Source organism: Chamaea fasciata, unplaced genomic scaffold, assembly GCF_029207755.1.
Source record: "Chamaea fasciata isolate MVZ Bird 193981 ecotype frontalis unplaced genomic scaffold, bChaFas1.0.hap1 SCAF_3, whole genome shotgun sequence".
Taxonomy (NCBI): domain Eukaryota; kingdom Metazoa; phylum Chordata; class Aves; order Passeriformes; family Sylviidae; genus Chamaea; species Chamaea fasciata.
This window is the reverse complement of record NW_027094088.1, coordinates 19,590,941-19,607,634: the sequence shown is the minus strand read 5'-3', so window position 1 is coordinate 19,607,634 and position 16,694 is coordinate 19,590,941. Positions and strand designations below refer to the sequence as shown.

The following is a 16,694-nucleotide window of genomic DNA, read 5'->3' as shown; positions in this document are numbered from 1 at the left end:
AATCTAGCTGTTTTATTTGGACACAGGAAAGCCAGTCTAGCCTTGTAAACCTGAACACTCAGCTATGAATAGCACAGACAAGAACTGAGTGCCCACTATGATACAAACTTCTGCCATTTCCTCGTGTGTTAACCTGTCACAAGGAGGGGCCACACTATAAAATGACATTTTCATATCTGTAATACCCCGTGTTACCTTGTGCAATGCAAAAAGAGAGTCCATACCTGCAGCAGCCCTTGAGTGAACCATACCCTTCCCCATTCTCCTTATTCCTATCTCTCCTAATTCTCTTCCATCTCAGACACTAGACAGTTAAAATATAAAAACTGCATATATTGTAACAAAAAAAAAAAACCAAACACTTAATCCTTTTTCAATCTGTATATGATTTTACTCCAGACAAGGCAACTTTCCAGATTTACATAGACTAACATTTGAAATGGGATGGTTTTAAGACTCAGAAAAATGTCTAGGACATCTTACTATGTTAACTTGAAATTATTCGGAAAAACAACCTCTTTTTAAAATTTTTTTTTCCTCCTTATTTTTCCTTTTTTTATGTTTCCTTTTTTTCTTGCTTTTCTGGCAATATTTTTTTTTAAATTTTTTTAGATTTTTTAAATTGTATCACTGTTCCGGAGTTATCTGGGGAGGGTTCTCACTTGCTCAGAAAGGCCATTGTTTACTCACTCTTACTGTGCTTGGGCCAGTAGAGACTGGAGGCCACAGTTTAGGTCAGACTGGAAAGAGATGGATTTGTGTAAAAAGTAGACTGTTGGAATAAAACATTTTTAGTTGCAAGTATCTAGAACATTTCCAGCATTGTATTAAAAAAAATGTTCAAGTTGGAGCAAGAGGGTCGGAGAAGCTATGGTCTTCCCACACCTTGCTACTAGTCAGAGGTTCTTGCATAAATGTCTGTGATGAATATTGGTGTCTTTTCAGATTCAAAGGCATTTTGTTTGTTTCTACTTCATATTTTGAGAGGTACTTTGGTCCAAGACTTCTGAGGATTAGGTTAGCAAGGCATAACTTTCTGCCTCAGGGTCAAGCAGACCTATAGCCTGCCTGTAAATTAGTCAAATTATACTGTTCAGATTTTTATACCGTTGTGTTGACCAGCCATTGCATTCCCAAGGGAGAGGAGCTGGGAATGCTGTCTCTTTCTAACTGGTGCTGACACAAAGCATCTAATCCATACAGTTAATTAAGTTAATTAGTAGAAGCAAATGTTAAATTCAGAAGAGCTCTTCCAGCTTTAGGGGGTCCTGCAGTTCTGAACAGAGCACTTGGAAGTTAGCATTAGTCAAGACCGAGCCTGAATAGACACAGCCCTAGGTTAGAAGGTGAGAAATGCTTGGAGTTTATCCTTGCCAAGCTATGCTACATGGTGACAATCAATAAGGCTTGATTATAAAGAGAATTTGAACTTAGTTGATGCCTTATGACTGTTCTTGCTCTTCAATATCAGCTGGCTCTCAGTGCTATTCTGTAAACTCAGTTGTGGATTGACAGAAGTTTGTCCATGTTGGTCCTCTCTGTTGTGCAGTTCATAATGTGACAGGAAAGGACCCTGTAGGACAAAGCACCAAGATTCTGTGTTTGCAAACATGAATGGATTCTTGAAAGGGCACAAGGGTGGTTCTAGCACTTCTGCTCCTCTGCACCTTTGATTGATTCCCAGATGGTTATATCAACTCAGAGGACTTCTGTAGAGGGGCTCATGGTCCATGGTTCAGTTGATGCTTGAAATCTTGTTTAGAAACAGAGTTAGTAAATAAGCAAAGCTGAAAAACTGGAAGTCATCGATGTTTTTAATGGGTGGAAATCATAAAATCCAAAGCCTGAGAGTAAGTGAGGAAGCTTTGCAAAATCACCCTGTTATTACATGTTTCAGTCCCACAGGAGTGCTGCTAGAGAATTAGTTCAGTTTTTTGTCTACCAAACTATCAAGGAGAAATTGGAGGTAGTTCAGTTGGACTTTATTGGATTATGCCTTCATGGTATTGTAGCTAAAAAAAAGGCTGTGATTCCAAATATGATGCGTAACAATTGTGCAAATTCCTTAATCCTGTTTTCCATTCATTTATGTAGTAATTAAAACCATAAACCTGGAAACTATTTTCACAGGCAATTTTAATTTGCAGAGACCTGTTTAATTTCCTATGGTTTGTGGCTGTATATTCAATTTTACTCTCTTTCTCTTCCAGAAGAGGGTGAAACCTGATGGTGTTACCTTCATTATCAGTCTGTGCCTTGGCTTGGTTTCTTACAAGTTGTTCAGAACATGACAGTGTAATTTTGGGGGGAAAGGTTTATTTCGTTTTGTTCTGCTTAGAGGGCACCACAAAACGCACTAATGTAAGAATAATCATAAGCTTAAAGAGGAAGGAAAGTTTTAAGGGACTAATTGAAGAGGGAAAATGCCTGAGTGGTTTAAAGGAATGAAATGGTGGGAGAGCTCCAAGTGAGATGAGGCAGCAAAAGTAAAAGAGCTACCACCGACTGTGATGAATGACAGATGTGCACCTAAAAAGCCGTGGTCATGGGGCTGCATAAATATGCAGATAGAAGGAGGAAAAGGAGAGTTCACAGTTTCAAAGGCACATTGCCTTACGTGCAGTAACCTTCAGCCATAGGTAACAGGCAGGACTTGATGCTCTAGACCTTTGGCAGTAGGACACTACTCTTTCTAGGTCCATCCCAAAAGGAAAAGTAACTTAGGACAACTTGGTTTATGGTATACTCTTACTCAGTAGTCATTCATGACTGAGCAAAGACCACTGCCCTGCTGGGTTCTGTTGGATGCCCTGTTTAATTTAATGTCTGTGCAAGGGACCTGCCTTGACCAACTTCTGACGGTTGAAACTCTATTCTCTTCCCATGCTAAAACCAAAAAAAATCTGGGGAGACTGAATGACTCTATCCAGCCTGGAATGTAATCCAGGCTGGAGGGACCTGAAGAGTGTTAGTAGGAGGTGACTCTCTACAGGCCAGTTTGGGAAGAGTGGAATGAGCAATCTCTGCAAAAGGTTGACGCTCATTTTCATCTCTCACCAGGAGTGTGAACTGCAAGGCCGCCAACAGCATAGGCGGGAAAGCTGTTACCTACTCCTGCTCCTGCTCAGGGGAGGCCTTTCCAAAACACAGGTTGGGTAGGTTGGGAAAGCAGTTACAAAAATCACAATCCAAGTGTGAACTGCATGGTGGATTCAGTCCTGTAGGCTCTCCTCAGTCTGAGGAGCATCACAAGGGCTGGGTTCAACCTGTGCTCCCTCACTGCCACGGGCTCTGAGGCAGGAAATCGTTTAAGCACGTGGCTGCATAAAAAACAGGATGACTTTGAGAGGACTGTGTTCAAAGGGAAGCCTTTTTATCCTCTTTCTCTGAAGTAGAGTGTTAGGCTTCTTGCCATGTGCTAAATTTTCAGACTGGTTTTACCACTTATATCACATACATTGAATTCCAGCTGATTTAATTGTCCTGCAGATGTATAAGAGGAGATATAAAATATTGGCCTTGAGAACAAGAGAAGTGATATTTGAATTATTCGGTGCTAAGGTAGAGAGGCACATAAATACGGCAGCTTAAACTGAATTGTGAAACAGCCTGAGAATGTCTTTTTGCTGCCATTTCCTTGATTTCAACACCACTGAGTTTGTCATGTATGACGGCTTTGTGGTTGTTGTGACACTGTCGGAGAAAATTGGATTTGGGGAAAGTTTTCTTAGTTCTTTAAATAATTCAGAATGTTTTCCAGTTTGGTTTTTTTCTCTCCAGTCTAGCTTTGTTCTGCAGCAGTACATATTTTGTAAAGTAGATTTTTGTATAGTTGCATTGCCCTGGCATAATATAATCCTTAGGACATATCCAGGAGATTTCCAGCCATCCTTGTGGATTTCGTAACAAAGCTTGTGATTAAAAGCCCTTCTACACATAAGATTAAAATGGAGATGGCATTCATGGGCTTAAAAGGCAGCTCAAGTCATCCAGCACTAAAGGCACAGGTTGGAGCCTGTGAGGAGCGTGTTTGCTGTCAGAGTGCAGCAGCCTGATTGTACAAACAGACAGATGATGGGTAACCACAGCTCGCCTTAAAGAAAGTGCTGAGTCCATCTCCTTGGAAAGGTTGGTCTTGCAAACCCTGGTTTCTAGCACTGAGAGGATAAGCCTGTACTTCTGTCCAAGGATCTGGCTTAAACACGATCCTCCTCACCGGAACTGCTTTCAGGGCTCCCCAAAAGAGCACCCTGGTCCCCAGGTCTGGGGGCACCTGCCCGGGCTGGCCCTGTAGGACCAGTGTCCCGTGGCTCTTGTGAGCATCCTGACCCTGTGGGCTGGTTGACTTCTCTGCCTTGGTCACTGCTGAGAGAGTGCAGCTTTCTTACCTCACCTTACCTTACCTTACCTTACCTTACCTTACCTTACCTTACCTTACCTTACCTTACCTTACCTTACCTTACCTTACCTTACCTTACTTTACCTTACCCTTCCCAGGGCAGCGGGGTGCTGCTGCCTTGGCCTCCTGCCTGTGGAAACCCTGGAACTGAGAAGAGAGAGAGATGCAGAGTGTGCAGAGCTGCGTGCAGGCATGCCAAGCTCCTCTTGTAGACTGACAGGGGAGATAGATTTATAACGGAAGTAATTTTTTGTGTGAATCTGAGGGCTTCAATATAAGTATGTCCTAACAAAGCATATTTTTTAAATATAGTTGATCAGTAAAATGGCACTGTGGTAACATGGTGAAGCCAGTTTGAATCTTGCTGGCTGGACTGTGAGTGCAAGTGAAATTCATCAGAAAGGTGCCAGGAAGAGGAAGGATTTTAAAGAGAAAATAAACATATATAGACTTTCTCAAACACACACACATAAATCTAACCTTACACTAATTCTGCTGGGTTTGAGGCGGGGGAGGTTGGAGCATTGATGGCTGCTTAGGGGGTTCCAGGCACTGCAGTCAGCATCCCAATGTCTGGGTAAAGCAGTGGGATACACAGCAGTGCAGCTGGGCTTGTGATCATGTCTGCCTCTCCAGCCTGCCAGGAGAGAGGTCTCTTGTTACAGACGGTATCACTTCAGTAGCATGCAAGCAGAAGGAGATTGGGAAATGGGAGAGAATAAAGGTCTTTGTTACAGGGAAGACTGTTGGTCAGTCTTGTGAACGGCAGAAGGTTGGTTTGCTCTGTTTTTACTCACTGAGGTCATTGCAGCCATAAAAACCTCAGCTGAACTGTGCCAGCAAGTCAAGTCTTACTCTGCCTGTGAGAAAGGTTTGTGTTCCCTGATGAGCGTTTTCTTTTTGCCCCACCTTTTTTTTTTTTTTTTTTTTTTTTTTTTTTTTTTTTAAGATGAGATAGGCAATTATACTTGCAATTCTTCCTTATGATTCCTAGCTGAAAGAAGAGCAGCCTTTCATGGAGAGAGATGAAAGACACTAGGAGTATTTTTCTTACATTCCTGTGTAAGTAGAATAGCGAAGAACATACCTGAGACATTTCCAAACACAACACACATCTATTTACATATTTGATTTCAGTGGTGATACATGATAACCTGGGACTTCATTCAAAGGATCCTGATGGGGATTTGAAAGGAGTTCTTCTTCTCTGAATGTTCACAAAATAACTGCTGAAAGCTGAAGGGCCTTTTGTTGGCAGATAAATTCGGAGAGGCTGGAGACAGTTTCCTTGTTCTGAAAATCGTCTCTGCGCTTGCAGTTGTGGGGGTAAATTCCTGGCCCTTTTGGAAGTGTTGGGTATGTTTGGTCAGTGACTTCAATGGGACCAAAACTTTTCTCAGGTTTTGGAGAGACTTTAGCATCTTTATAATTTGTTCTAATGCCTGCTGACAGACACAGCAGCTTTCCTGTTAGCTTGTCATGCGCCTTCCCTGCAGAAAAGGATCAGCGTCTCTTGGGAGTGCGTTTGTCATGGGCTTGCTGTGCTGGCATCCAGTGCAAGACTGAGGGACATATCTGAAGATGTGTTTTTCTCTCTCAGTATTAAAATTGCAGTGTTGCATACACCACAGTGAGATTAGAGGGGGTTTATGTGTGAGAGAGTCAGGGGTTGTGCTGTACCTTTACCCCGTATGTTTTAACCTGCCACAAGATTAAGACTTCTTTGTTGAGAAACAAAGATAGCAGTGGAGTTTGTGTTTACCTTCCCTCTCTGGCTACTTTGCATGACAGGTGATGTGTAAAGAGGATTTTGAAAGAGGAGAACTGAGGTCAGACCTTTCAGACTTCCTAGAATGCCTGGAGATTTTTATGTGTGAAAGATGGTCTGGAATGGAAAACTCAGCATTTGCTGCTCTCCAGAATAATCCCAAGTAATTAAGTTACCCTGATTATGCCTTGCTCAAATGGCTCAAAATTGAGACCTGAGAACAGCTCTGATGCGATGTGTCAGTGTTGTTCACATTATCCAGCCTCAGTGTTTCAGCATGGACGAGGGAAAACAAGCCAACAGCCTGGAAAACTTTGAAGGCAGGCAGAGAGATGAGGGTCTGGTGAGTTCACATGGTGGAATTCTTCAGGAAATTCGCGTCCAAGCAGTCATAAAGGCAGAGGCAGAAAGGACCTGCTGAGCACCCTGCAGGTGTTGTCGTGTGAGGTGCTGGTTTACCCGTTTCCATTTGCTCCAGCTTTTTCAAATAGGGAAAAGAAGTATCAGGCATGGGGCAGTACTGTGTGTGCTACTTTGTCTCCAGGGAGTCTGTCCCCTAGGACGGATTCCATGCTCCTTTTTAAGAAATAGGAGTATTTGAGAGTGGTCACACCAAGTATGCCTGGGTTGGAGTTCTGGTTTTGTGTTCCTGAAAGGGACTGGAGAATTTCCCCTGTCATCTTAGCCAGAGGTTTCAGTGATTTCAACAAGCTTTTGATTCTTCTCCAGCTTCAGAAGTTTGGATCCAGGCAGTTGATCTGAGACGCTCAGTGTTTATTCAGATTCTTCTAGAAGTTAATACTCGAGAGTTTTGTTCTATAGCAGAAGTGGTCTTCTGGACAGCCTTTGCTTTCTTCAGAGTTGCAGAAGAAAAGTTCACTTTCCTAAAGGAATTCACTCACCAGAACACACTCTCAGAACAGGAGACTTTGTAAAGGACCAGGATTGTGTCTCCTAGTTGCCTCAGGACTGCCCTGTGGTGGTAAAGTGGTAACAAGTTTTTGCAATCTCTGTGCTGGTTTACCTTACCATACATCTGAATATGTAAACTCGTACATGCAGTCTGTAGTCCATAGTTCCAGGTGTCTTCCTGTGTGTTCCACAGGTGTTCCCTTTTTGCTCCAGACATTCCACGCAAACTGCTGATTTTCTCCGAAGTAAATTGTGTAGCTTGTCTGGAAGGACTATGTATGTTTTCCTTCAGTATTTTTCTCCCATTGCTGAAACAGACTCAGATTTTCTAATCTTCCTTGCAGTGAGCAGTGGTGGGGGACTGTTTTTTTTCTGTGGTAGGCTGCACCCACCTGAACTCTCCATCCCCTTGCAGCAGGAGTGTGTGAGGCAACAGTGCTTCCCTGTCATTCACAGGATCCTGGAGACTTGGATGCTTTTGGTCCTCTCAGATAAAGCAGAATGCTCCTGGCAGCTTTTCTCTTTAGTATTAAATTAGACTCTCCTTTGCCTTTTCAGTGATGGAATAGCTGAGAACCTTTTTCAAAAAGGGTCCATTTAGGGCATCTGCTGTAGCCCAGACTCTTAGTGTTGTACCTCATAGGAGGTGAGCAAATGTATCTGATTTTGGCCTGTTTTTTCATTTCTTTATGTAACCCATAAGAGAGGGAGGAGAGAAGAAGCCATCACTGATTGTTCAGGATAGATATTTTCCTTCTTTCTGGCTGGTGTGAGTAGTTTGGATTTTTTAATGCTAAATACTCTTTTGGACTGAGTGTACAAGGACTAGTAGATTGAAAATAATTGTGAAAGGGTGGCAGAGAGAGACAGTCCAGTGGAAAGAAGGATCTAAATGAGGGCTTTCTGACTGATAAGATTCACTTAAATCAGGCAATTCAGTGATACAGCAAAATTGCAGCTCTTACAGTGGTCTGCATACCAAGTTAACATCCAAAGCAGCCAGTTTCAGCTGCAGCATTTAAACAGAGTTGAGGTTACTTGCAACATGATTTGACTCAGCCCAGGGAGAACAACTCCAAAAACAAACAAAACAACAACAAAGGATTAAGATGTGTTGAATTGTTACAGCTGTAAAACAGCAATGGTAGCTTTTCTAGGCAAAGTTTGTTGCCCACTGTGAGCCTCACATCCAGCTCCAATGTGCTAATAGGGATGAAGTGACAGAAATTAAGGGAGCATGTAATCAGATGCCCTTCTGTTTGCATCTTTATGGTGACCCACAAAGCCAGGACTTAAACCTGTTTTGTACAAGAATCATATGCAGCAGCTTTGCTACACCACTAACAATTACATGAGTTTATTTTGCTACTTGTCTTTGTGAGAACTTTAAACCTAACTTAACCCAATCCTGTGATTCTCCAGGGGATAGTTACAATGTCTCAGAATCCTTAGTGTGCCAGTTGCATTTTGACCCAAAGACGACTGCAGGATGTTTTTCAGTATTACAGAATTTGAAAGTAGAAAAGACAATTGGGTAAAAGTGTTGCCAGAGTCCATCAAACTCCACAGCAATAGGAGTACCTTGAGGAAATGAATTATTTGGGTAACTGGAAACCTGACTACCAGATCTGTTTGCTGTTGAAGTCATTGCTTTGGCTAGTCATCTTTTGATTCAAGCTTGGTGAAGCAATGAGGAAGTAGCAGCAGAACCAGAAGGCCCTTGTCAGATTTTAAGTGAGGAACACATAATTTCATAAACGTGTCCTCCGAAAATTTCCTCTTTACCTCACTGTGCCTGTTTTTCAATCTGGAGTGTCCCAGAGTTGTTTACTTTTCATATATTGTCATAGATCTTAAATGTGTTTCAGAAGAGGAATGGCAAGTGGTTCAACAGTGAAAGATAGGTCACAAAATCTGGTAATTAGGTAGTTATTCTTTCTCAACCTACTGTGTTCCCAGTGGGTCTTTTCTGACTTTCAATGCACAGTCCCTCCTCAGTAGCAAACGGTTGATGACAGATAAAGGTAATACCTCAGAGGCAACTTTGTAGATAAAAACTGGAATATTAGAGTAAGTCTCTTACACTGCTTTTGTACTGTCTGATTTTGAAGCTGTGATGTAAGAGCCTGGAAGCGATGCCTGAGGAGGAATGGCACAAGTGTTCTGTCCAAGAGCACTGATCCCCTAATGGATGTGCTCATAGCTTAATGTCACAATGGGACAGAGTTTCAGAGCTCATGGGAAGGTGATGGATGACTGATTTACCCTTGAGGGCCAGTCCCAATTCCTGCATGTGACCTGTGGCTTCCATTATTTGGTCCCCTTTGATTGCAGAGAGGCAGTTTCCAGCAGGATTTTGCAGTCACATCAGGGTCAGGAGGGGTGAGCAAAGTGATTATTATGGGCTTTGGGAGCCCAGATGCATTAAACAAGCTTCTAATTTCTTGGAGAGACTTTCCCTGGAAAAGAGGAGAGGATTTGTGACCCAAGTGTGCCTGACAGGAAGGATGGGATCCTGCTGGAAAGATATGCTGTCACAGCTGACAAGATGTTCATCCTTCCAGTGCATGCTGCTTCACTTACCGTGTCTGCATGTCTTTGGAGGCAGCCTGACCCAGCTCCTGGCAGGGACCCCAAAGCTGAGCAGGGAGAGAAATTCACACAGAGGGAAAAACGATGTCATGTTATGCTGCTTGTTAGGAAAAAAAGCCCCATAGAATTTGCTATCAGTGAGCTGAAATCTAAACAGCATAAATGGTCCTAATAGTTAAAGAGGTTAGGGAAGCTTGCCAGAGCGTGGAAAGCATAACAACTGCATTTAATAACAATCAAGCTACTCTTATAAATATTTGCATGTGCTGCTTCAAAGCCTACTACATGGTCATTCATGTAGTGCAGTTAGAAAGATGAAGAGGACAAAAAAGAGAGCGAGAAGAAAAGGGCACTCCGTGTTTTGTAGCTGCCATAATAAAGAATGGGCAAAGCACCAGAAAGAAAAGAAAAAGGAAAAGAAACCCTCCAAAGTTTAATAAACACAAAAGGGAATAAAAATAAATCTTTGAAGCATTTATTACAAGCCCTTGATGGAAGGATTAGATTGAAGCTCTCAGCCTTTCCAGTGTGGGTGTATGTGTGAAGGCGGCCTGTCTGGCCACTTCCAATGAGAAAAGAAAAGTTGTTTACATTTCCTAACTTGGGCTGTGCATGTAATTGATTTCTTTTTGTTTCAATAGCAGAAATGAAAATTCAGAGGGGAAAAAAAAGCCTCATTTGGATACAATTGAATTTAGGTCTTTTTCCTCGCCAGAAGGAAAGCTCAACTCTCAGAAGAGCTGTGTCAAACAGAGTGTTTTGTTTCTCCTGAAATGTCAGTACATGCAGTACTTGTGAGGAAAGCTGTGGAAATGCAGGGATTAGTTCATCAAGCACAACTGCGCAAGGCAGAAGTGTCAACCTTTTATGCGGGTTATTCCTGATTTGGGGAATATCTCCAGCATGAAGCAAACTTCCTATCCCTGCTTTCAGTTTCAGGGTGCTTGACTACACCTTGCTCTGCTCCCAGGCACTCCTGGGTGCCTGTATGCTGTTTTGGATGGTTGTTCCGAGAGTGTGTTCAGTCTCTCCCATTGACACTGTTCTATCCTGGAGCAATACTGAGGACTAATTTGGGATGGGTCTCCTGCACCCCTCCCATTGGTGGTTTCCTGCTTTGTCAGAGCAGGGCAGCTTTCTGGCCAGGTGGCTGGCACAGAAGCCTGGGGGATGCTGGATATCGAACAAAGTCAATAGGAGGCATAGAAACCACACTGTCCTTATGCACTTAATCACTCACACACCAGAGAACATTTTCACCTGGCAGTTCAGACTGTCCCATGTAAAGCAGTTGATGAAGTTTCTGCTTGTTCAAGACATGAAAAAAAAAAACAAAAACCAAAACCAGAAAAAGAGTAAACTTGCGATGCTTGGTGTCTAGCAGCCTAAAGGGAGGAGGAGGATGGATGCTGCCTTTACCTTCTCCAACTATGTTGCACAGTTCATCTCAGCTGTGATGATTGTGATTGTGATTATTACAGCTGGAAGTCTTCAGGGTTTTTTGAGGGTTGATTTATTGAGTAATTTAAAAATGATAAAAATGGAACCATTCATTGCGTTTACTATTCTCTCTCCCACCAAAACAAAAGAAACCTGTGTTTTCCTAGCTACGGGAAACATACTGATTTAATTCCACTCATTAATGATAATAGTTCAAAGAATACTTCAGGAGTTAAGTCTGCAGCAGGGGAACTGTGTTTGCAGACTAGCTTGGTCAGAGTCATCCTGGTGTCTACTGGAGTCATGGGGCAAAAACCAGAGGGGAGTGCAGAGGAATCCACACGAATCTGAATTGATACAACTGCCAGGTTAAGGTGGAGTCACAAAGAGAGATAAATTGCAGCATCTGAGATCACTTAAAGGCTAATCCAAAACCTTGTAGACTCCATAGGGTTCTTACCATTCCTTTAAAGAGAGTTGCAAGTCTCATTTTTTAGTCTTCACATTGATTAATTTTCACATAAACCCCAATTGTGCAGTCAGCCATTCCTTCTTTTTTTCATCTGTCCATGAATAATACCTTTTCCTTGATTGGCTTCCTGGAGATACTGTCATGAATGATGATGAAACCAAATTTCTTATGTGAGGTTTTGCATATAAAGATGTAAAACTGTCTTACAAGAGGGATGAAATTTCTCTAAGACTAGGACTCCTGCTTACTCATAGAGTGTGTCCCATGCCTGCCTTCCAGTGGAAGGTAAATACTTGTTTGCAGTATACAAATGCACATATGCAAACACAAAAACCGGCACACTGGAAGAGTGCTCAGTCTCTGTCTTCCTTACATTTGAAAGAGAGAAAAAATGTAAATGCAGGAATGGCTGGGGAATATCCACTCAAGATACATATTCAGAGATTTCTAGTATACAGGATCTAAAAGAAGCTGGAAAGAAGGCCTACAAAGATAGCACAAGAAAGTTCTAGGAATAAGAAGCTAAATATAAACCAAACTGACAGTTAAATATGGCTTTTCAATCTAAAATAAAGTCAAGATGGACAGGGTTTATCTGTGCCAGGGCAAGTGAATGGCTGCTAGTTTGGCTTGTCCACAGTGAACAAAATGGTAGGTTGATGCCTCAAACAAATGACAGGGAAGGACAACTTACAACTCATCCTGGAGGCATCAATCTTATATATACATATTATTATGCCAAATTATATTCCTAGTAGGATTAGGTTTGGCTGAAGAACAAGTCGTAGTCTCGGAGTTTCCTTCAGCAGGAAAAATAAACTGAAGATACTATTTCTATGTTAAAGGAGGATGTAATCTCTGAACCAAGCAGCTTTTATAAGAATTTGCAGAATGTATCAAGATCATAGTTGCATACAGTTCAGCGTTTCTCAGAAGCCCTTCCCTTGGTACTTTGAGAGACTCTAGCTCTGATGTGTTGCTGATGGGAGAGAGGAGCAGCTTTGGTGTAGGTGTAATTTGCATCCGTTTGCCTTTGAGTTCTCACTGTGAGATTGTAGCAGTTTCCTGTCAATAAGCATGGTAGCCAAGAACAGTGATTATGATGCCTGGGGGGTTATTTTCAAACACTGCAGATGTGAAAATCTGAGAACCTTTTTTTTTTGTCGTTGTTTTTATAATTAAATGGAATCATCAGGAAGTCTGGGGCTTCCTGTTCATAGTTGTACCTGTTTGATCATACCGAGGATCTGCTTTGGGAAGTACTCTTTAAGAGGATTTTTTTGAAGTGTTTTGAGAACTCGTCATCTCCCACTTATAATATATCTACAGTTAAGGCTGAGATTATTTCTTCATCATCAAAGATTTTCTCATAGCTACGTTTATTGAGCAGTCAGTTTGAACTTACTCAAAGAGCTACAACAAATGAGCTATTAAATGTGTTACTGAGAGAACACCTGTGCTTCTTCAGCTGAAAATGCCTCCCCAGCCCCCAAAAACAATTTTCCTTTTTCTTTTTTTTTTTAATTTATTCACTTCAGTTTTCACACTGTAAGAGAAGAAGAAACTGTTCCCTCCATTTGAACAGAGGTTTTCATCAGGCCTTAAAGTAATTTCATCTCCTCTCTGAGGAGTGTGAGCTTATCTCCTCCCACTGTCTTCCCCTGTCTCCTCTCCAAGGAGTTTGGGTGTCAGGCAGGAGTGCTGCAGGCAAATTTCTCTTGGTGCTGCTGCTCTGGACAGTGTGGAAGGGCCTCAGATTATGACTGAACCCCCTTAGGGTTACCTGATTTGTGCAAAACTGCCTTGCTGCCTACCCTTAGTCAGGCTTTACCACTGGGAAGGACAAATATTGTTTTGAGACCTGAACTGAGATGTCTAACGCTGCTGTTGAAGACTTGAGGCCATTTTTCTGTTTTGTTTTTTTTTCCTGCTTTCCTCCAGTATATAGTAAGGCGTTATGTTTATGACTTTTACTGCTTCCAAGTGGTCAAAATTCATGTAATCCTGTTTATAGTGTCTACTGTCTGCTTGCCTTTCCCCTTTGTTTTTCCTTCCTCTTCTCTTCCAGTCCTCATCACTATAATCAGAATGACTATTTTGTTCCAAAAATATCCTTTAATAACTAGGTGTGGAATAAAATCTGAAGCTGGCTAATTCATGCTCCCTCTTCTGGGGGGAAGTGGGTTTCAGAGAACATATAGATCAGATGAGCTGCTGTTATTTATTGTCTTAGTAGATCCCTGTGAATTCTCTGTAAGCCTGAAGGCATTTACCGTGTATCAACTGCTGTGTTTTTTTCTCAGTTCATAAGTATTCAGGATTTTTCACCAGTAGGTTGAAAGAGGGAAGGTTTAAATGCATGACCTGAAATAAAGTTTAAAGTAGTTGTTAATCTCTGCTAATATGACAGTCTTATAAAAAACACGTGGGGTAGATTTTCTTAATTTCTATTAAATTGTTAATTGTACCTAATTGACCATTGGAAGCTGAACCGTGCTTCAGGTACTTCCCTGGCTAAGGCTGTCTTGCATTAAGATGTTTGAAGGAACAACATATTTTATCTTGAAGAAAGGTAATACAATCCCACTGCTTTGTTGCAGATGCCATCCCGCCGAACTATTACAGCCTTTACTTCCGGATTGTGCGGTTTGACGTCTCGGCCATGGAGAAGAACGCCTCCAACCTGGTGAAGGCCGAGTTCAGGGTCTTCCGCCTGCAGAACTCCAAGGCCCGCGTCTCGGAGCAGCGGATAGAGCTCTACCAGGTATGGAGGCTCCTCACGCCCCTCAGCTCCCCCCCCGGCTGCTGCAATCCCATCCAGCAGGGAGAACAGACCGTGAGGGGAAGCAGCTCCTCATGGTTTGTTCTCTCTCCAAAGCAGCCTCTTATTCAGTGCCTTCCCAAAAAGGACTTCACTCAAAATTCTACAAAGCTGAAATGGGCAAACTTTTTCTAGCAGTAGAGCCTCAGGACTCCAGAGTGTTGAGCCAACAGTGTGCCCAGTTGGCCCACAGGGCCAGTGACATCCTGGCTTGTATCAGCAATAGTGTGGCCAGCAGGACCAGGATGGTGATTTTCCCTCTCTGTTCAGCCCTAGTGAGGTAGCAAATCAAATCCTGTGTCCAGTTTTGGGCCCCTCACTGCAAGAAAGACATTGAGGTACTGGAACATATCCAGAGATGGGCAACAAAACTGGGCAAGGGTTTAGAGAGGGAGTCCTATGAGGAGTGGCTGAGGGATCTGGCAGTGTTTAGCCTGGAGAAAAGGAGGCTCAGGGGTGACCTTATCACTGTACAACTCCCTGAAAGGAGGGTGCAGCCAGGTGGGGCTTGGCTTTTCCTGTGCAGCCAGCAACAGGACAAGAGGAAATGGTCATGAGCTTCAGCACAGGAGGTTGCGGTTGGACATCAGGAAAAATTCCTTCACTGGAAGGGTTGTCAAGTATTGGAACAGGCTGCACAGGGAGGTGGTGGAGTCACCATCCCTGGAAGAGTTGAAGAAATTACTGGACATGGCACACTTAATGCCACGGTCCAGTTGACATGGTGGTGTTTGGTCAAAGGTTGGACTCCATGATCTTGGAGGTCTTTTCCAACCCTAGTGACTGTGTGATTTTGTGTTTCACAGCGTATAAAAAAAAGTGAGATAAGAAGAAGTCAAAAAAGTTATTCCCAGGATCTCTGTCTCCCAACAGCTGACCTGAACTGTAGTTTACGTAGAGGTCAGATTCCTCTCTCTGGCCTGTGTTCTGGAGAAGGTTTTTAAGCCTTCCTTGTAGAAATGGAATTAAAACTGAGTTGCAAAGCTGGCTTCTGTATAGTAGTCCAGGGGTTGAGACAAGGGAGGGGACAATCCAGGGTTTGTGGAGTAAGAAAATGCCTGTGACTCTTTCACTCCTGAGTGTTGACAAGATTCACATCATTTAATCTTTAAGAACTTTAGAGCCTTTAACCTCATTTAACATAGAGTCTGTCCATTTGTGCAAATACTGCCCAGAGCATATTTCATCTAAAGCATAGTTCTCCTCACTGAGTCAAACACAGCAACTGAAAGGGCCCAGCTCCCCAAAGTTTTATACTGAGTAAAACTCATGGTTGTTCCACGAGTGAACCTGCAACATGTTTTGCTGAAAATCCTGATGTATAGGATACTCTCTCCCTAGGGAACTCAGTAGGATACCACCTTGTAGAAGTGTATGGAGACCCTCTTTAGCTGTGTTCTTGCTGCCTGCATTAGTTGTGCCTGGGCACTGTCCAGGGCTTGCAGCACTGTAAAGTCCAGCTCAGATCCAGTGGGTGCAAATTTGAGTCTTCTCTGTCACTTTGGATGTTCACCTTTTCCTGCCTGGTCTGGTCAAGTGGAAGCCAAACTTGAAGCAGAGAGGGGGCAGGTTGGGTTCACAGGCTTGCTGAAGTGACAGTAAAGGCCAGTCATGGAGGCTGACAGCAGGAAAAGTGCATTGGTCTGTTTAGACGTTGTTTATGTTGTTTAACAAATGTTGGAAAAGCGTAATTCCCATTTGAATGTGGTTCAGGTCCACAGGTGGTCACTGGGGACTGCGACCTGACTGCCATCCTTTCCAAGAACAGGGTGGCAGAAAATTTGAGCAAATAATGTGTTATTTGTTAAAAGGGAAAGCTAAGAACATCTATTGAGAGTCACTGGTGTTGCCTGTATAGAACAGCCATCCCAGAGAAATACACTATGAGTCCCAGTGATGCTGCCCCAGCAGCCTGCTGAAACAATTGTATATTCTGGCTTGACCTCACCGTTCAGACATCCTAAAAGGAGCTGATGGCATCTCTGGGGTTTCTGTTGTTCTACTTTTGAGAGCTGTTAGTCAGCCACCTGAAAAGAATGCAGCTGTGGTTGCCTGAGCTCAGCTCATTGCCTTTCTGTGTTTGAGGAACATGGGACACAAAGAGTTCAGCAGAGGTATGGAAGAAAGGGCCTTTGCTTGGCTGGGATTTTGCCCTGTGATGAGAAACAGCTGGGGCTTACTTCAAAGAGCCTGACTCCAGCAAGCCTGTGCCCATGGAAATGACTGACACCTGCATCCAGGGCAGGTACTTGGGTCCCTGGATAAATATATGGCTGGTGAGTAAGGCAGT

General features: G+C 42.9%; 1 protein-coding gene across 2 annotated transcripts in view; it reads left to right on the top strand.

The window, feature by feature from the left end:
• Nucleotides 1-16,694, top strand: part of TGFB2 (transforming growth factor beta 2) — a 60,297-nt gene that overhangs the window by 22,931 nt on the left and 20,672 nt on the right. For both annotated transcript variants that reach the window (XM_066178242.1, XM_066178243.1), the window contains exon 2: nucleotides 14,184-14,347. In XM_066178242.1, the coding sequence (XP_066034339.1) occupies nucleotides 14,184-14,347 (164 nt within the window). The remainder of the gene's footprint in view (nucleotides 1-14,183; nucleotides 14,348-16,694) is intronic.